Source organism: Centroberyx affinis, unplaced genomic scaffold (genome assembly GCF_046629955.1).
Source record: "Centroberyx affinis isolate AG114_WGS23_722 - 3 ecotype Tasmania unplaced genomic scaffold, CSIRO-AGI_Caff_v1 ptg002422l_1, whole genome shotgun sequence".
NCBI lineage: Eukaryota > Metazoa > Chordata > Actinopteri > Beryciformes > Berycidae > Centroberyx > Centroberyx affinis.
Window position 1 is genome coordinate 2501 of NW_027280668.1, and position 20930 is coordinate 23430.

Consider the following 20930-nt stretch of genomic DNA (forward strand, 5'->3'; position numbering starts at 1 on the left):
AATATTCCATATCCTCCTCAGCTCCACAGTGCTGTCTGACCGGAGAGCAGTCTTTGACAAAATTAAAGGAAAAATCCCCTCTGATACTTTCACACTGTTATTTATCATCAATCTGTGATGCTCAGTTCATTCCATGTTTATTCTGTAATTTACTTTTTTTTGTGTTTCCACTTTCTCCCAACCTGCCTCGTCTCCTTCTACTGCAGTTTTTATGAGTTCCTACGTTTCCCAGAATGCCTTTCAACAACCCCCCAGAGAATGAGCCTGGACTCATTCAGCTGTGGGTTACACACAACTGGAGTAAAATTAGCTTGATTTTGGCTCTTCTGCGGATCTATTTTCTCAAATATTGAAGCCAGTGGTTGTAAATTGTTCTTCCTCTTCCAGGAATCACAAATATATTCATCGATGTGGTTTTTACTTGTTTGCTTTACAAGTTCATGAAGGTGGAAAAATGAATATCCACCGAATATCCAATATCAAGCTGACTTTACTCCAGGTTTTATGTGTCTGTGGAGAGAGCGATACTGATAGTGAAACCCAACCTGTCTCTCTGCTGCAGTGCATTCTGGTCTCTCTCCTACTCCTGCTGGTGGAGAAACTGGTCTCTCTCCTCTTCTACGATGGATCTCTCCCTGTATGATTGTTGAACGTCTCTTGGTGCAAAATGGCGGCTCTAGAAAGAAGAAGCCCTCGCTCTTTGATTCTGAGGGACTGACACCAAAACCTGACGTTTACCGCTGAGGTTTTACATCCTGAAACATTTTCTCATATCAAACTCCACTGGAGCTGCTGGAAACATCTGGAGGTGACGTCACCTCGTCTACGATTGGCCGGTTATCCACCAAGAAGAAAAACACAACTAACTACTGAATGGAGACAGGAATGAAAAGTTCATCGCTAATATCTGTTGTTTGTAACGGTGTTAAAGTGTTTTAGGGGATTTTTCCTTTAAGACTCTTTGAGACTTTGGGAAGAGAACGTCTTCGGTTCTCCAGATGTTCTTGTGGGTTTGGGTGCTGGTTCTCCTGGTTGGTTCTCCTGGTTGGTTTTACTGGGTGCGCGTCATCGTCCTGCTGGAGCGACTCTTCATCACCTTCTGGAACAGATCCTCTGAAACACAAATCCAGCCGGCGTTCATTAGAGAAAACCCCCTGAGACACGGTAAGACAGGAAACAGCACAAACCTGTATACACTGTTAATTCACACATTTCTCTAACTCACAGTCTCATATTTTTTCCTAATCTCTTATATGATGCATATATATTTCTCTAGGTTTTTTTTTATTTTTTTTTTATTTTTTTTTCACTTTCATACTGCATATATTTCATATTTTTGGCATATTTTTCATTCATTTTCATGTATTTCATTTTATATTTTATTTTTTGATTAATATATTCTTACTTAAAACATTGTAGTGTTGAAACTGTCAGTTGTGTTATTTAAAAAAAAAAAACTATTTGCGGTATTCTTATTCTATTCTATTCTATTCTGTTCTGTTATATTCTATTCTATTCTATTCTATATTCTTATTCTATTCTATTCTATTCTATTCTATTCTGTTCTGTTATGTTATATTCTATTCTATTCTATATTCTATTCTATTCTATTCTATTCTATATTCTTATTCTATTCTATTATATTCTATTCTGTTCTGTTATATTCTATTCTATTCTATTCTATTCTATATTCTATTCTATTCTATATTCTTATTCTATTCTATTCTATTCTATTCTATTCTATTCTGTTCTGTTATATTCTAGTCTATTCTATTCTATTCTATATTCTTATTCTATTCTATTCTATTCTATTCTGTTCTGTTCTGTTCTATTCTATTCTATTCTATTCTATTCTATTCTATTCTATTCTATTCTTTGCTGAATCCTATTACTCTTTGCTGCTGCAACAAGGATCAATAAAGTTTGTTCTAATCTTTCTAATCTCAGAGTTGGTATTAATAGTAATAATGTATACAGTAATGTGTGGTTATGCAGTAATAGCTCTATAGAAGTGCATAGCTCCTTCTTCTTCTCTCTGCAGAAAGTTGAAGTGTTTTTTTCAGTCGTTGTGTTGAACAACAGAAACTCACCGTTCCTGAAGCTCTTGGAGTCGGGCTGCGGAGAGAAAGAATCAAATCATCAAACCCAGATCTGTGTAAAACCTGAACTCTAAAGGTAAAAAGCATGTGACTGAAATGGCCATCTGCTATTGGCTGCATGATCTTCGGTGCCAGGTGATGATGTCACCACCCGTTGTGCTCTATAGATATCTGTCATTCATCTTGAAAACAAGTGTAATTTTTGCAATGATGAACCAGAATCCTTAACGCATTTATTTTACCATTGTATACATTCAATTACTTTCTGGACTCGAATAGAAGATTATATATTGTGTAAAACTAATCATAATATTAAAATTGAGTGTAAATATGTCATTACACATTTTGAACAGGAAAAATATGACATTGAATTCATTGTAAACTTATTGACTCTATATGGTAAATTTCACATCCATAAATGCAAAATAACATAATAATAAATAAATAATAAAAGTTACCCCCAATTTCACTAGATTTTTATGTGAATTTAACGAATATATTAAGACTCTCAAACTTATAACACTAAAAAAAAGTAATGAAACTGTAAAACTGTATGGTGAACTCTTTAAAGAAGAATAACATGTTTTTTTATTTGTTTATTTAAATTCATATTCTTGTTTCTTTGTATACTACTATGCTGAGCACATGTCTGCACTGTTGGTATATTTGAATGTTTTTTCAATAAAGATTGATAAAAAAAAATAAAAAATAAAATCTGTCATTCATCTTGCTGCAGGTGTCCTTACCCTCGAGGAGGAAGCGGTCCCGGCCGGTCCGTCCGCTTGCTCTCGCTCCACTTTAGGAACTGCAGACAGACAGAGAGCATCAGCAGCTGAAACTACATCAGATCAATACAGCAGAGAGACTGCAGGTTCCTACAGTCAAGACTTTTTAACACCAGTTCAATTAAGAGTTAAATCTGCAGTCGGTTAGAATAAGATGGCTTAAAAAGGACCCCCCCCACCTATGATGAGTGGTTAACAATTCTAAGAAGCATTTATACAAAGGAAGAAATTACATATATGCTAAGACTATAAAGAGGGAAATTTTTATAGAAAGATGGACACCACTAATGGAGGCACTGGGGGAACACTGGGATTGATAACTGAACGAACTTAGTAAGGAACTGGACTGCAGGTGATGCTCTGAGGTAGTCTACTGTGTCTTCTTTAAAGTGAGGCAAAATTAACAGGAAATTTTATTTTTTATTTTTTGATAAATAATATGGATATTTTCCTATGTATGTTGGACTGAATATGTATGTCTATGTAAGGTGAACTTGTATATAACCCATGTTTAGTTTAGTTTTGATATGTTTGTGTTATTTACATTGGTTATTTTCAGTATTGTTATTATTATTATTTCAATTTGTTTTGATTTATTTTTACACATATTTTCATGTTGAATTGTTCGGATATATAAAACTCTACAAAAATGTTAACCCCTTGTAAAGGAAACTGTCAGCCTATGTTGAAATATTTTTGATGTGTAAGGGGATGTGAGAAATAACAAGATAAAAAATAAGTAAAAAAAAAAAAAACACATCAAGAAAAACAGGAACCAGCCAATAGAAATTAGCGTGCAGTTGATTGACAGCTCAGAGCGAAGCCCTCCTGCTCCAGAATTTACCTCGACTGGTCAGATGTCACAAAATTTACTTTGAAAGCGAGATTCTAAAATATTATCTTCCTCATTCATGTTCACCCAACATACTTTTGCTGAATTTAAACAAAATGGCAAATAATAAAACTTAACGACCACAGCTTTAAGTCCAATTTAAGATTAAGATTTAAAATATAACAGTATGAAGTATGACTCTGCATGACCGGGAGGATTTCTCACTTGGGTTTAGGTATGAAAATATATTCCATACACCAAATTTAAGCTCCTAAAACTAGGAACTATACTGTATATATATTGATGATTTTTAAAACTTTATTTATCCAGGGAAAGTTCAGAGGTTTGACTCACGCTGCGGCTTCACGATGGCGTTGACAGCGTGAACGATGCCGTTAGTCGCCATCAGGTCGGCGTCCACCACCGGAACCTTGTTCACGTAAACTGTGTAGTTACGCTGAGGGGGAGAGAGAAGAGAGAGAGAGAGAGAGAGAGAGAGAGAGAGAGAGAGAGAGAGAGAGAGGGATAGAGAGAGAGAAAGTTAGACAGAGAATAGCATGTTGAAGAAGACAAAATCATCATAATCTTCTCCAAAATTTCCCCATCTCCCACCATCAAGAGATAAAGACCCATATTATAAGAATTCAAATTTTCCTCTATTTATACCCATGTATGATCAAAGATCTTTAATGAAGACACTTAAAATGTGATTTAGTTTGATGGTTAAATTTAAAGTTATTGTATTTTCAACACTCCATCCTCCCTCCTGATTGGCTCCCTCAAGTAAAGAATGACTGAAATCTGTCCAATCAGGGGTCCAGTTTGCAGCGTTTGAACTGAAAGCCTCCACTCAGCAGGTTTAGCTCATTTGATTGGCCGCCGCTGTCGGCCAATCAGGAGCCAGGATTGTGACGACTCAGTCTTCACATTCATTCAGTTTAACTCACTCAATTCAACTTTGAACTTTAAACTACATTTATCTGCAGAACATCATGAGGAACTTTATTCTGATCCTGAGACAGAGGAGATTTTCTTGAGATTTTCTGATTGTTCTTTATTATCTTTTAATTTATTTTATTATTATGTTATTCTTTGATATACTTGTTTTATATTTCTTAAACTTGTTTTATGCTTTTTATATCTTAGGATTGTTTTTATCATTATTTATTGATTTTTATTGTTGTTTTATTATAGAGAGACACTTCACTCCTCTGTACCTGCGGTTAGCGTTCGGGTCAAACCTCATCTTGTTTTACAGCATTTTTGAAAATAATTTACAGATGTGTGGGACAGAGTGACTCACCATGCCGAGCTCCAGCTTGTCCCCCTGCAGAGGTTTGAGTCTGGAGTGGGACCCCACCCCCCCGCTGACCAGCATGCCCTCTCCCATGTGGAACTTCAGCACTGTGGCCAGCTCCTGACGGTTTCCTACACACACACACACACACACACGATCAGAACAATAACAGTAAACTTCATGGTAGCACTTTACATTACGGTACACAAAATACAGGGTAATTACTGTGTAATTACATAAAAATGATCAGGAAGTAACTGGTAATTTCTGATAAAATAAGAAGTAATTTGTAATTATAATGTGTAATTTGTCGGTTAAATGCAGGTAATTTCTGGTGATAACGAATAAGTATTAGCATGATAACAGTACTACATTAATGTAGTAAATTGTGTAATAATTACTGAATAATTAATATAATAATGTAATACTCTGGATTATTATAATTGGTAACACTTTACAATAAGGGTACATTAATTAAGGGTTAGTTAACGCTTAATAAGCATTAACTAACCCTTATTAAGCATTAACTAACCCTTAACTTAGTGACCCTTATTGTAAAGTGTTACCTTATAATTAATACTATTATCTATCTAGTACTTTAATTACTAGATAACACAATGAGAACTGTACTGCAGAGTAAAAGTAGGCTTGATACCTCAATATTACACTGATTTTACTCTGTAGATATTTTTTGGTTCAATAGGATGATAACGTTATTTCTACAGCACTTTTCTTCTGCAAAGTACAAGGTGCTTCACAATTAAGGAATAAAAAACACATAAAATATACAGAGGGGAAGTCGCAAGAAGCAGCAAATATGGACAAATGACGTCTGAGTAATTTGAAAATGACTGTTGACTGTTGGGACTTGAAAAAAGACAGAGACAGAGAGAGAGAGAGAGAGAGAGAGAGAGAGAGAGAGACAGAGAGAGAGAGAGAGAGAGAGAGAGACAGAGAGAGAGAGAGAGTGAGAGACAGATAAACTAGATTAAACCTTAGAAGCGTAAAGGACCTGTAGATAACAGTCTAAGGAACCACTAAGTTCACGTTGAATATGAAGATATGATAAAATACATGATAAAAATGGTAATGTATGATTATGATCCTTTAGCTCTGTCTGGCGTCTTTGAAGCAGAATGGATCTTTGATATTTGGCTCGATCCTTTCTGATTCCAAAATAAGGCCGTGATCACGTGATGCTTTTTCTAACATGCATGCAGCCTTTTTTTCAGGTATTTTAACTGGTTTTGGTTCGCAGCAGGCACATGCCTCCTCGTTGCGTCTTGCGTTTTGGAAGCCGAGTGTTTTGTGGCTCCGAGTCGAACATGAACTGAACTTCAGCTGCGTTACATCAGTGTGAAAACAGTCTTGAACCGGCTCTGTCCAGGCAGAGCTCAGGACGAGATGAGGAAACTGTCTCCTGGCAGGACGGCATGTAAACATCCTTCACTACTGAACGGGTGGTCACACTTTATTTGGACAGTCCAATAAAGTCCAATAAAGATACTCAGCTTTACTATCAAGTGACTGTAATGTGGCACTAAACAGTCGACTGAGTTTCAGGAGATTGAAACTCAAAATAGTCGATAGATATTCTTTGTCTGGGTTCAGGTTACAGTCTGTAGAGACACAGCAAATAAGCAAGTGACACTTTTTGCCACCTGATAGTTGAGTATCAACACTGACTCCAAATAAAGTTTTACAACAGACTCCTCATCCTCTTCTTTAACAGCGAGCAGAGACATCGCTAACTTTCTCTGCTCCATTTTTATTTCCAACGTTATCCCTTTGATTACCTCAGGTTCCCTGAAGTAATTTGATGCTAATTAGTAATTAGATGACTTGTAAGTTGTTGAATTTTGTGTTGACAGACAGACTGACAGAGACACAGAGAGAGAGACAGGGAGACAGACAGACAGACAGACAGACAGACAGGCAGGCAGACAGACAGACAGAGAGACAGACAGAGAGACAGGGAGACAGACAGAGAGACAGACAGACAGACAGACAGACAGACAGACAGAGAGACAGGGAGACAGACAGAGAGACAGACAGAGAGACAGGGAGACAGACAGACAGGGAGACAGGGAGACAGACAGAGAGACAGACAGAGAGACAGACAGAGAGACAGACAGAGAGACAGAAAGACAGACAAGCAGACAGACAGACAGACAGAGAGACAGGGAGACAGACAGAGAGACAGACAGAGAGACAGGGAGACAGACAGACAGGGAGACAGACAGAGAGACAGACAGAGAGACAGACAGAGAGACAGACAGAGAGACAGAAAGACAGACAAGCAGACAGACAGAGAGAGAGACAGACAGACAGACAGAGAGAGAGACAGACAGACAGACAGACAGGGAGACAGACAGAGAGACAGGGAGACAGACAGAGAGACAGACAGAGAGACAGAAAGACAGACAAGCAGACAGACAGAGAGACAGACAGACAGACAGACAGACAGACAGACAGACAGACAGACAGACCGACAGACAGACAGACAGACAGACAGACAGACAGGCAGACAGGCAGACAGGCAGACAGGCAGGGTAACAACCTTTGAACTGGAATGCATTTCTTGCATCAAACTAATTGTTTTTTGTTAAAATTATTAAACAGAAATTAATTCCAGAATTAGAAACCATTAACATGATGGATAGATAAAATTTTAGAAATCGAACAGAACTCCACAGTCAGACTCATTCATCATTTTCAATCCTAAGATTAAGTCCAATCGTCTGATGTCGACACACACACACACACACACACACACACACACACACACACACACACACACACACACACACACACACACACACACACACACACACACACACACACACGCCGGAGACAAAAGGAAAGACTGTACTGCTGCCTCCGTCTCTTCCCAGATCCCTTTACCTCCTTTTACAGTATAATCTGAATACACACAGGAACCACACATTTTCTTTGTTTGTCAGGAAGGACGGTGTCTCCTTTTGTTGTCTCTCCTCCAACATGGTGGAGAGACACCATGTTGTCTCTCCACCCCCCCCCCCCCCACTCTTTAAACAGTCCGAGACAAACGTCCATCTCTGTCTCTGCATTGCTTTATTAGGCTGAAGCAGAAGGTTGCGTGCTGCGATGCACTTTATATGTCAAGATTGCACTTGCGTTGCCAAGGCAGAAGAAAACAAGTTGATTAACTAAGACAGTTTGTATAAACCGGCTTTTACCAACTCATCTCAGCGGTAGTAAATGGTTTGGCCGTGCCTCACTCATATAAACAAAGGTGTTGCTGGAACGGTTCGGGACGTCCAGGCCAAACAAGGAGCAGCGTTACACAGCGGGACATACTGCAGCCGGGGGTAAAAGCCTGGCTAAAATAGATTTGAATGTGACTTCAAACAAATTCAATCTACTTGAGATATTCTTGTTTTTTCTTGCTAGACAAGTAAACCGTCTCAAGAGAGGAAGCATCAACCGTACGAGATAAAGCAAGAGCCGCTCATGCTTTTTCAAGAGGTCAAAGTGTATTTCACTGAATTCAAGCATTTGTTATTTTGCCCCTGTTTGACAGTACGGTCAACAAAGTAAAAGGGCTTTTTGCAATCTGCAAAAAGGGCCTGTAGAGACTTCACTTTCTGCGCAGACTGAATACTTTTAATGTGGACAAGACACTGATGGCTTTATTTTACAAATCGTTTATTGAGTCTATTTGAACCTTTTGTTTAATTTCTTGGTATGGGAACCTTACAGTGGAAAACAAAAATAGTTTGTTCAATATTGTTAAAGAAGCCCGCAGCAGCTTTCTTTAACAGATATCTATGACAGACAAGTTTTGCAGAAGGCACGGTCGATCCTGGCCAGCTCTGACCACCCACTCTTGGAGGAATTCGTTCTTCTCCCCTCTGGGCGGAGATACAGGTCCCCCAGGGTAAAAAGCAATAGGTTTAAATTTTCCTTTGTTCCAAGTGCAATAAATGCGCTTAATTTGCACTAAACCTTGACTGCACTGCTCAGCAGCACTGTTTGCTGTAACTGTTGTGATTAATGTCCCATGTCCTCTTGTATGTTGTGTTTGTGTTTTTGCCTTCTACTGCAAAGGGACAATAAAGATCTGAACTGAACTGAACTTAGAGGATCTTAAGGAGTTCGTCAGAGTACAACCATTCCCAGAAGAACCCCTTCATAAAAGGTTCATGAACGCTGATGGTACTTCCAGGAACCTCTAGCATATGGGCGTTCTCTGAGGAAACCTTCAGGGATATTTGTGTCTAGTGAGGACACCTGATGTGCTTACTGACTCCTTTTGGGTCTTGGGAGAACATTGTTAAACCTGTGCAGACATAGAACACAGTGCATCTAAAACTTAACTTCAGGTGTTCTTCAAATTGCACCATTGGGGGAATCCCAGAAGCTTCCATGAAGAACCACTTCATAAGGAAGTAACCTTATTCAAAGAAACATTTAGGGATATTTCTCTCACAAAGAACCCCGAGATGCTTATTGGCTCTCTTCAGATCTTAGAGGAACCTCCCATGAACGCCTAGACGTCCTGGTTCTACAGGAGTGTAATGAGGATCCAGGATCCCTTTGGGTCTTGAGAGAACCTTGTTAAACCTGTGCAGACACAGACTACAGTCCATCTGAAACCTAAAAGGGCTTTGAGGAACCTTGAGGTGTTCTTCACATTGTAACCCCCAGAAGATTCCTGGAAGAAACCCCACATGAAGGGGTGGAACCTTCTTCAAAGAAACATTTAGGGAATATTTTCCTCACGAAGAACCCTGAGGTGTTTACTGGCTCTCGTTAGATCTTAGAGGAACCCCCCATGAACGGCTGGTTTTCAGAGAGCAGAGAGTCTCTACAGGCTGCAGCGGGACTGGAAACACTTAAAAGCAGCTCGCTGTTTGGAAGTGATTTCCTCTGCGGAGCATCCAGATTGCATTCCACGCTGTAATCATTCCTGGGTGTAGACAGACTCAGCGATTACTCAAACGTCCCTCAGCTTCTCACTGATGTTGAGCTCAACTGTTAAAGACGGAGCAGATTTCAAAGAGTGCGTAAACACACTGTTTTAAGCCAGTTTCAGGAGTACAGGATTAATGCTGTTCACTACATAGAAGCCATATAATCAGGTTTACAGCTAAAAAAAAACCCTGATTTTAATGCTGAGAGGAAATACAATACCATGGTATCCGAGGAGCAGATGTCTGATGATCTAAACACCAAGAGCACAGTATCTGAATATGCTAAATACTGGGTTAACCACAGGATTACCAGTTGGGCTACCAGAAAGCGATGTGTAAACAGCGACACAGTGATCATCGAGGATCATCTGTCTGGGAAAATGTGTTTTTGTGGTACTTTATTGATCCCCTGAGGGAGAAATTTGTCTTTTCTCTAACCCCCCTCCCTCCAGCAGGGAGGTCGCTGGTAGGGATTCAGTGTTTTGCTCAAGGACAGGAAGTGTCACAGGGTTTTAAACCATCGTCTTCCTTCTCACTGCGCGACACAGCTTTTTCTTTCGGATTCGTCTTGTCATTCAGTGATTCCACCCCCCGGTGTCTGTAGCGTTTACTGTGGTTTCCCCAACAGAGCGTGAGAAAGACTTTAAAGAGCCACGACATGCTCGGCTTTCAAAAACCGGCTTGCAGCTGCGTCCACTGCTTGGTCCAAACCATGGGCAGCAGTATTTACCTTCACCATGCACTTGTACATCAGGTAAATTCTGGTGCTGGAGCAGCTTCATGATGCTGCCCACCCTCGATTGAGTGACGTACCGCATTTCCTCTAATAGTGGCCGGTAGTCAATTAAAAGCCGGGTCTCCGATAATGGCCGAGGCCGTGGTCGACACGAACAAATAAAGGCCGGCCCCAAATACAGGCCGGGGAAAAAAAACAAAGGAAAAAACTATGGTGGATACCGGTAAACTCCTGGTGCCTGTTATATAATGTAAGTGTAGTTTGTAGTAACGTACAAGTGCCACAAGACGGCTCGGCCGGAGGAAGTCTCCGGAGCGTGCCGTCGTCGATTACCGTAATTATCGTAATGCATCGCAGTAACAAAAAAACGGCTACCTAACGAACCCCAACAGAAGCAGATCAGAAAACAAGGAGGCTTCATACTAAAATATGAGCAAATATACTTATCAAACAGAGGGAATTAGAAATAAAGGCCTGTCTCTAATATAAGCCTGCTTCCAATAAAGGTCTGGTACCCTCTGCAGTTGAGGTAAATAAAGGCCCGGGCCAATATTAGAGGAAATACGGTATCTGGCAACCAATAAAACTCAATGCTCACAGGTTGAGCGCATTCTGATTGGAGCAGATTGATCAGCTCCGTCTCAGGTTTCTACACCGTCTCCTTCCAGACACAACTGGATGGAGATCTAGCTCACTAGACTATGTTGCAATGTCATATTGAGAAATCCCTGATGCATTGTAGTTGCCCTGTTGAAATGATGTTACTCTTGTGCGGTGTAGTTCAATGGGCAAGGCACTAACACTGCCAGGGTTAGAGGTTCAATTCCCACTGGGGTCGCCTGTGTTAGAAATGTATACCCTCATGGCATAGTAAGAAGCTTTAGATCCATGCGTTCACCTAATGACAGATGCTAATAAAAATTAAAATGCAAATATGCAAGACTGTATTGTTATAGTTTCAGATGTATTTCAGGTAAGTCATGTATTGTTCTGCTATTTTTCATCATCTTATCATGTGTTTTTAGCGCTTGGTTTCTCCGTTGAACCACTTTCAACTAAATGAAACTAAACTATCAAATGCAATTCAATTTCCTTGGAATTCTGTTGTATCTAATGCAATGCTACGTGATTTGAACTCACGCATCAGTTTGTTGAGTTCGGGCTTCGGCATGGCGTTGAAGGCGTCGTTGGTCGGGGCGAAGACGGTCAGCGCCCCCTGCTGGTTCATCAGCTCCGTCATGCCGGCCGTCTGGATGGCTCCCACCAGCAGACTGGGGAGAGGAGAGGAGGGGAGGGGGGTTTACAGCAATTGATTGTGGTGTAATGACATTTAGAGTGATGTAATCATTATTACAAGAAACAATAATCAATCAATGTTGTTTACTTATCAGCATAATGATGCTTATAATGAGACAGTCATTATCTTATGGTGGTTATACATAAGGCAGGAATAGGAAACACATTTTTTTGTCTGAAGTTCATAGTAGTTTGTACATTCCAGAATTCACCGTCCACTCCCACTTTTTTGCCAGACGACTTATATTATATTTCTAGAATAGGAAAGAACCTAGAAAACATGGCTATTCAGCAGAGGTGTGACCAAGTCAATTTTGCTCGAGTCCCAAGTCAGTCTGAAGTCTTGAGGCACAAGTCTGAAGTCAAGTCCTAAGTCTAAAGGTAGATTACCAAGTCAAGTCCAAGTCAAGTCCATGTCATTAATGTCAAGTCTCAAGTCTAAATGTAGAACAGCAAGTCAAGTCAGAACAAATCAAGAGTCCAGTATCAATTTAATATCTTAAAGAAAACTAAATATCTAGGACTTTTCAATGCAATATGGTTTTAATAGGATAAAAACTTGGTAAGAGCATCATGAGTTTGATTTCTATAATCAGTTTCAACTTCAATAAATTCAATCATTCCATACAAATTCAGAAAACAGAATTTAAATTCAGTCGTCTGCTGGAACAAATCTCATCACTTTCAATCTAAGTCATTTACACAAACACAAGATCTCAAGTCAAGACTTTAGAAACCTTTTCAAGTCATCAGAGTACAAGTCAGAGTCAAGTCCCAAGTCACCAGAACCCAAGTCAAGTCAAGTCTCAAGTCTTCTCTTCATGCATCAAGTCAAGTCTCAATTAGAATTGTGACTTGAGTCTGCTTCGAAACCAAGTCATATGACTCGAGTCCACATCCCTGCTGTTCAGAGAAGTCTAATTCACCAGCCACAGCCAAACTTTTGGTGGTTTGTCCCTCCTCGGTTCATAAACCACGCAGCTTCAACACAGAGGATCTCACTATCTCAAGGATCCTCAGAGAGGAGGAGACACTTGGCGAAGCTGCCGACAGACTCATTTCCTAATAAATAAATCACGGCTCTGAGCTTGAAAGATTTGCATTTATTAGACAAGTCTGAATTATTGCAAAACTCCCCGCCGGAGATCGCTGGACCGCGCCGCCTAACAAAACACAGCGAGGGAGGAAAGTCTCCGGCAGCGGGGGGGAATGAAAGCAGTAGCTGTTTCTGGCTCCGCTCCCTCGCTGGCTGCTTAAACCATTACAGGTTAAGGAGCTAAGGTTTCCTGGGTATTTACTGTAATTGCTTGTCATAAAAAAGCTTGAGACCAAAATGTTCCCTGGAAAGACCTTAAAAAGGGACAAAACCCTCAGACTTTTCGTGGGACTGTTCCGTCTTTTGTGCGGAGGAGAAGCTTGGCAGGTTTCGGATGGCGCCGACGGTTTCAAAATATTCATTTTTTGTCGTTTGTCAGGCGGGGCTTTGATCCTGAATAAAGACCTGTCACGAAAGGTCTGGAGAGCGGATGCCTTCCAGCGGTCATGAAGGACACGCCACCGTGTTGGCAGAGGGACAACAAAATCAAAGATGGGAAAGTTATCGCCTGTCTTCCCTCCTGAGAAGACCTGGTGGTTCCTTTTGCTTGATATTCTGTTAAATGAACAGGTTTTGGATCCCGACCACCTCGCAGAAATTTGGCATTTTCTTTGTTTTGTCAGGGAGGAAGACCTTTGATTTTGCTGTCACTCTTCCAACATGGAGTTATCTCTTTCCTCTTTGAACCGGCGTTAAAACAGAACAGCATGTGCTGCCTGACGTCCACGCTCTCTCTCTGTTCTCTCTCTCTGCTCTCTCTTTCTGCAGATCTTCAGTTTAGTCCACAGGTTTTTGTTCCAAACAAACTCTACAGCGGCTGATTTCACTGATCAGTTCTTCCTCTCTGGTTGAAGGATCGCTAATCAGTGAAATCAGCTGCTGTAGTGTTTGGTTCGAACAAAAACCTGCAGACTGCCCACCTCTGCTCTAAACCAGTGTTTCTCAGTCCTCCTTGTCCCTGCTGGTTTTCATTTTAACCATCTGATTAGGGATAATTTTACACCTGGGATGCAAGGTGAATGCAATTAACTGCAATCAACTGCCTGGTAGGATCTAAAACCAGCAGGAGTGAGGGTGCGGAGGACCAAAGGACTGAAAACCACCGCTCTAAGCCAGTGAAGTCCAATTATGGTTTTATTTCGGTGCACATGTTTTCAGACCAAAATAGAGGATGACGACTTTACTGACTTGCTTTTACTTTACTCACTCTCTAAAGTAACTAGACGACACAGTCGTGAGAACTGCTGCCAAGGAGAGAGAACTTAGAACAATTTAAATATACCGTATTTCCTCTAATATTGGCCTGGGCCTTCATTTACCTCAGCTGCAGAGGGTACCAGGCCTTTATTGGAAGCAGGCTTATATTAGAGACAGGCCTTTATTTCTAATTCCCTCTGTTTGATAAGTATATTTGCTCATATTTTAGTACGAAGCCTCCTTGTTTTCTGATCTGCTTCTGTTGGGGTTCGTTAGGTAGCCGTTTTTTTGTTACTGCAACGCATTACCGATAATTACGGTAATCGACGACGGCACGCTCCAGAGACTTCCTCCGGCCGAGCCGTCTTGTGGCATACTGCCATCTTGTGGCACTCGTACGTTACTACAAACTACAGTTACATTATATTACAGGCAGCAGGAGTTTACCGGTATCCACCGTTGTTTTTTCCTTTGTTTTTTTCCCCGGCCTGTATTTGGGGCCGGCCTTTATTTGTTCATGTCAACCACGGCCCCGGACATTACCAGAGACCCGGCTTTTAATTGACTACCGACCACTATTAGAGGAAAAACGGTAGTTATCTTTATAGTTATTGTTCTAACCTGCCAAAGGGGCTTCTAGAGCAGACTAACTTATGAGCCATTTCCATTATTTTACTAGCCAACTCGATGTTTAGAATCAATAAAACTCCAAGTGATGGTTGGTTTCCTGCCAAAGCGGCTGGTAGAGGAATCTTAAAAGGCAAACTGTACCAGCGTTTTACCGGTGGCTGGTGGTTTCCCTCCCTGCCTGTCACTCTGCACCGTACTTCACCTGACAAAGCAGAAACATCAAATAACAACAAAAAATGGAGTAGGTGAATCACTCCTGTTTACCTGAAGCGATCGTCGCCCTTGAGGACGTCCATGACGGTCCCCATGGGGGGGGTGAGCACCTTGTCCACGGTGAACATGGAGGCGAAGCGGCCGGTCTTGTCGTGAGCGGCGATGCAGGCGTTCTCAATACACAGGCTCTGCACAACAGACACAGAGAGAGAGAGAGAGTGAATCAATGATGTACAGAAGAAACAGATACAGATACAAGACCTGGTCTCCATTTACTGAACACATCAAGAACCTGATAGAAATCGCAATTCAGTCTGAAGAAGAGCGGCTTGACGCTACTTTTCTTATTTCGGTAAGAAATCTTAATTGTCAAACTCGTGTACCTGCAGTATTTGTAAGGCTACTTTTTTTGTGTGCGTATTCCTTATGGATTTTGGTTATTTGGTTATATTTTCATTTGTGTATATATGTTGTTTTCTTTAAAGATGTGACGGGTGAGGAGGGGATGGGAGGGGTAGAGGATGGGTGGAGGTGTTTTATACCTTAATAGCAATACAGTGTGTCCAATGTATGTACAACTGAATTACAAAAAGTATGGTGAAGCAGCTTTCTGTTCTTATGCATCTTTGATGATATGAAAGGTGCTATATAAATAAAGTTTATTATTATTATTATTATTATTATTATTATTAATAACTATTCTATCTATTTCTATGTATAAAAATCATAAATAAAAACAGCCTTCTGTTCCTAAAGTGCAACTTGAAATCAGTTTTCATCACTATTTTTACGTTCTTGCAGCCATTTTACTGTTTCAGAGCCTGTTTCTGACACATCTGAGGCACTTTGGGTAAAGGAGTCAAGAGTCAGCTCCACCAATCAGAAGCCAAGTAACACTAGCCTGTAGTCAGCTGAACCAATCAGAAGTGAATCACAGTCTACTGTCTGACTTTGAACCATTTGATTATTTGACTGTGACAATGAAACATTACAGCTGAATCTTGATTTACATTATTACAACAGAGGAGATTAACAAACTCATTTTGTGATTTTACTGTCATTACATTTGCATCAGTGTGTGTTGGCAGAACACATTTCGCCGACTTGGACTCAAAGCCGTCGGGAGCCGCCGGGGGTTTTGATTTTAGGGGCGGGACTTCCTGTGGTGCGACCTGCCTGTCAGTAACACTCTGTCCTCCTGTCTGAAACTGAATCCTGGTTAGAGAGGTTACCAGGAGTTCGAGTCTCTCTCTGTACTCGGCACCCGGCGTGTGTTGGACGGTGGCCATTTTGTCAGAGCCTGTCAGAGCCGTCGGTAACACACACACACACACACACGCACACGCACACGCACACACACACACACACACACACACACACACTAGGGCCTACAAATGGTGTCTGGAAAGATTTACCAGTCGTGGGAAGGAGGAAATTTCTTGTGGTCTGCAGAGTTCATTACAGAGCAGAAATCTGAGCCGTGTGTCTGCCACCCAGGAGAACCGAGACGGAGAACCTGCAGCGTGGAACATGTGTGGAACCGCTGGAGAACCGATAGAACGGCTGCACAATCAATCCTAGATGATCGTATATATCGCAATATTATGTTTCCACAGCTGATAATGGTGTAGTTCAGCGATATTGAAGTGCTTTTTATATTTCCAATTCCCCTCAAAGTCCCGGTGTGGTTTCCATCTCTCCTGACCAATCACAGCCTCTGAATGCTCAACCTGCATCATGTGACCAAAACCAAGCAGCAGAGAGACTTTACAGAGAGAACTTGTGGAAAAGAACGGATCCGTTAGAGAGGAAACTCCTGAAAATGTTGTTTTAGCTCCTGAACGTGGATCATCTTCTCATCTGCAGACACTTTGATTTGAATCCAGATGACGAACAAGAACAGATTCTGGGCAAAGTTTGCCTTAGAGTCAAAGTAATGTGAATTATTTATTATGGGATTTTGGTAAATAAGGACACAATAGGAGTAAGACAGTAGACTTTCTAGTTGCTGCTGCTTTGAGAAATACTGCACTGATGACTTGCCCTGATGAAGGTCTTGTGGCCGAAAGCTTGGCACTTGATTTATTAAAGAAACTTGCATGGATCTAAGTGTGCAGAACCTTCTTCCTTAATAGAAATACTGTACTGAAAAAAATAATAAAATACATGTTATGGTGCAAAAGAGCAATACTTTTTTTTCCCCTGAGTCTGAGACAATTAATCGTGATCAATAATCCTGATCACAACATTTAGCAAAATAATCCAGATTATTATTTTTGCCATAATCATACAGCTCAAACACATCGCACACCCGGTATGTAGCTCTACTCAAGAAACACCTTACAGCTTCATGTGCGACTTTGTGGATGTTTTTTTATCCAAAGCACCATACAGCACTGTGAGTGGATGTGTTCCTGGTTGGAGCAGACCCGGTGGGAATCGAACCCCAAACCCTGCCGGTGTCAGTGCCTTGCTTGTGAAGCAGCACCTGGTTTAGCTCCACCCGACATTACGGAGCTCGAAACCCTCAAGGCTTAAATATGGCTCTTCTCTCCGTCCCAAAGTCCAGACTGAGGTCAAAGTCAGTCAAAAAACGTGCCACTAGATATAAAGTTGGCAAAGTCTTTATTATATTTTAGTCCCTTTTAAAGTGATAATCTGTGAGATTATTGTTTTCTCAATTTTGGCGACACCTTTGATGATAAGTTTTAAATTCAAATTCACTATTTTGAACTGGCTGAAATATGTCGACTGTTAGCACATATAATGATTTGATTCACATGAGTTGAAGTATATAAATCTTTGTTAAACAAACTGAAATGACAAACTAAAGGTTAGACATTACCATCAGCCACCAGATATTATATTTATATATTTATTTGCCACTATAAAAAAACATTTGGCTGTTGGAAAAATACTGAAGGTGAAATTCATATTTGTGAGGTTATTTGGGGACAAACCTCATTCACACAGATACACTTCCTGTTTAACATACAGTTTAACTTCCTAACAGCCAAGTCCAGAAGGGAAAAGCCGGTTTGTCGTGTGTTTGGGAGAGAAAATGGGAACCATGCAGCACCGCTGAGTTTTCAGAAACATCTGTCTAATCACCGCTCAGAAGGCGGGCAGTTACACATAATGAGGAACACAATAGTTTCCAAAGAGGAAGCGAGGTAATAACAGTGAGGTTTGTGCTCGGGTTGTTTGGAGGTTGGTTCAGTCTCTGGGCAGAGGGACCAACAGGGTCCAGACCCCCGTCCTGCTCAGGCCACCCAGGTTCAGCATGGCTTCAGTTACGCTGCCATGAGACTCTCTGGATGAAGTCATCCACCGAATGTGGTTATGAGTTATATGTTAATGAGGCTGTACTGGAAGCACATGGGCTTTTTCCTCAAGTCGTCGTACATTTGAAAACGATTTTGAAAATTTGTTTTCAAATAAAGGCTGATTTTGACTTCCAAGACACATTACCCGAAATATGGAAACCTTGCTTGTGGATGAAAATAATGTGTTTGAAACATTTTCAAGTCTTATTCTGCTCAACTGTGACTTCCAGTAGACGACTGATTTAATATAAATAAATCATAAATATAATAATAAACCCTAACCCAGCTCAGTTTGATTTGTTTGTTTGTGCATGTTATTAATGCAATCTAACCACAGTGATCTGTCTTCCGCTGCAAACTCAATGACCCCGTGTCACTCAAAATGAAAACATTAATAAGGGGGATGATGCAATTTTTATGGGCAATGGAGACTAGCAATCCACCCGGCAACAGGCCACAGAGTGAGCCACAGGGTCAAAAGTGTTCAAGTGTTTTCTGGCAACAAGATGTTCAGATGTGGTTAAAGCAACTATAGTGAGGAAATGTCCTTAACCAGCCATAATAAGAACTATTTTCTCCTTTTCTCTCTCTGCATGAGGGAGAACATCGTGACAAACTTCATGCTAATCTAAAATCTATCAGGAACATCGAAACCTCTTTAGAAAACAACTTCAGAAGATGTTTTCTGAATCTTTAGGTTCCTCTCCTCATTTTGCAAGATATCCAAAATGTGAATTTACAACTGACTCTTTGTCCTCTCCAACCAGAAGTCACCATGACAAGGAACACAAGCCAGATTTTTAAAAGTTGACATTTTACCGAGACAAAAGCGGCTTGGTCGATCGGTTGTTTTCCAAAAAAGAGGAGCGAGCCATAACAATGTGGAAAAGGTCTTAAGTCATTGCTTGGGAAGTCTTTGTAAAGAGTCAATAAGATTAGTTCCCACCAAAAAAAAAAAAAAAAAAAAAAAACGTCCAAGGCATTCTGTCTCATTGTAAAAATTAAAATGCCTTTATTTCACATGGCAGAACAGATAAAAAACAAACCACGCTGCGGTCTGCTCTGGCCTTCATCTGAACACATCAGGGACTGATCACTGGGTCTTAAAATATATTTACAGAGACTTCCCATGCATGTTCCTATTCTAACCCAGCTATTACCTACATCCAAAGAGCTCCCGTCCTTCTACATTAAGTAAACTAAATTGTCCAGGACTGTCCACTAAATTGTCCAGTCCTGCTTCCTTCAATTGAGAACCTCCAGACTCAAACCAATACTACCACACAGCGACCTGGAAAAAGTAATCCATGCCCTAATCTTCTCACGACTCGACTACTGTAACTCGCTCCTTTCCTTTCTGGCATCAACCAAAAGTCACTCTCTCGCCTCCAACTAGCTCGAGTGAATTTTTATTTGCAGAGCTGTAATGTTATGAAATTGTCAAATAAATTAATTCATTCATTCTTTCAGGACTTTTGAAGATCATGTGCATCAATGTGGACAACGCTGCTGCTAGATCAGTGTTGCTTCTTCCTCAAAAAGGTTTGGATTTTTACTTCCTCCGCTATGTTCTTGTCTATCAGTAAAAATTCTATTTGGCAAATGACGTTCTAAAAAGTAAGATAATAATAAAATGTCCATTGAAAATCACAGCAGCAGGATCTGTTGTTGTATCTGTTCACCAACGTGTTCAGTGTCAGTTTTCAGTCTATTTTATTGCCTCATTCAAATGAATGGGAAGTTAAAATCTGAACGCTACAAACTCATCCAGCTGCATCCGATCTTGGTGAGGAGATTATACTCTGGTTTTCATGGCGGCCAAGAGCCAAATAACCCCCATGTTAAAACTAAGTGGAATATTGCTTTAAGCCTCTGAGGCAACATGCAGATTTCCTTATGTGAATATAAACAAGGCAGCAGTAAACATGATGGCTCCCCACAAGCTAACAAATGTGACCTTGTTCTGGCCTGTAATTTTAGTGCCCCCCCTTGTACCAATGAGACTGTATCTATGTTCCCAGGGTCCTATGTTCCCAGGGTCCTTTGTTCCCAGGGTCCTATGTTCCCAAGGTCCTATGTTCCCAGGGTCCTTTGTTCCCAGGGTCCTATGTTCCCAGGGTCCTTTGTTCCCAGGGTCCTATGTTCCCAGGGTCCTAAGTTCCCAGGGTCCTATGTTCCCAGGGTCCTATGTTCCCAGGGTCCTATGTTCCCAGGGTCCTATGTTCCCAGGGTACATAAGTTTCCAAGGTCCTATGTTCCCAGGGTCCTATGTTCCCAGGGTACATAAGTTTCCAAGGTCCTATGTTCCCAGGGTCCTAAGTTCACAAGGTCCTATGTTCCCAGGGTCCTATGTTCCCAAGGTCCTATGTTCCCAGGGTCCTAAGTTCCCCAGTTCAATATTCTGTTAACACACATTAACCCTCCTATTGTGTTCGGGTCAAATTTGACCTATTTCAAGTTAAAATATT

At 40.8% G+C, this 20930-nt stretch overlaps 1 protein-coding gene across 2 annotated transcripts in view; it reads right to left on the reverse strand.

Annotated features, from left to right (window-relative positions):
* tgfbi (transforming growth factor, beta-induced) overlaps positions 1 to 20930 on the reverse strand; it is a 42479-nt gene that overhangs the window by 505 nt on the left and 21044 nt on the right. For both annotated transcript variants that reach the window (XM_071533744.1, XM_071533745.1), the window contains exons 11-17: positions 15188 to 15324; positions 11845 to 11975; positions 5020 to 5144; positions 4071 to 4173; positions 2846 to 2904; positions 2091 to 2115; positions 1 to 1113 (exon numbers count right to left, since the gene is read on the reverse strand). The exon at positions 1 to 1113 is cut by the window's left edge and continues 505 nt beyond it. In XM_071533744.1, the coding sequence (XP_071389845.1) occupies positions 1052 to 1113; positions 2091 to 2115; positions 2846 to 2904; positions 4071 to 4173; positions 5020 to 5144; positions 11845 to 11975; positions 15188 to 15324 (642 nt within the window). In that variant the 3' untranslated portion in view covers positions 1 to 1051. The remainder of the gene's footprint in view (positions 1114 to 2090; positions 2116 to 2845; positions 2905 to 4070; positions 4174 to 5019; positions 5145 to 11844; positions 11976 to 15187; positions 15325 to 20930) is intronic.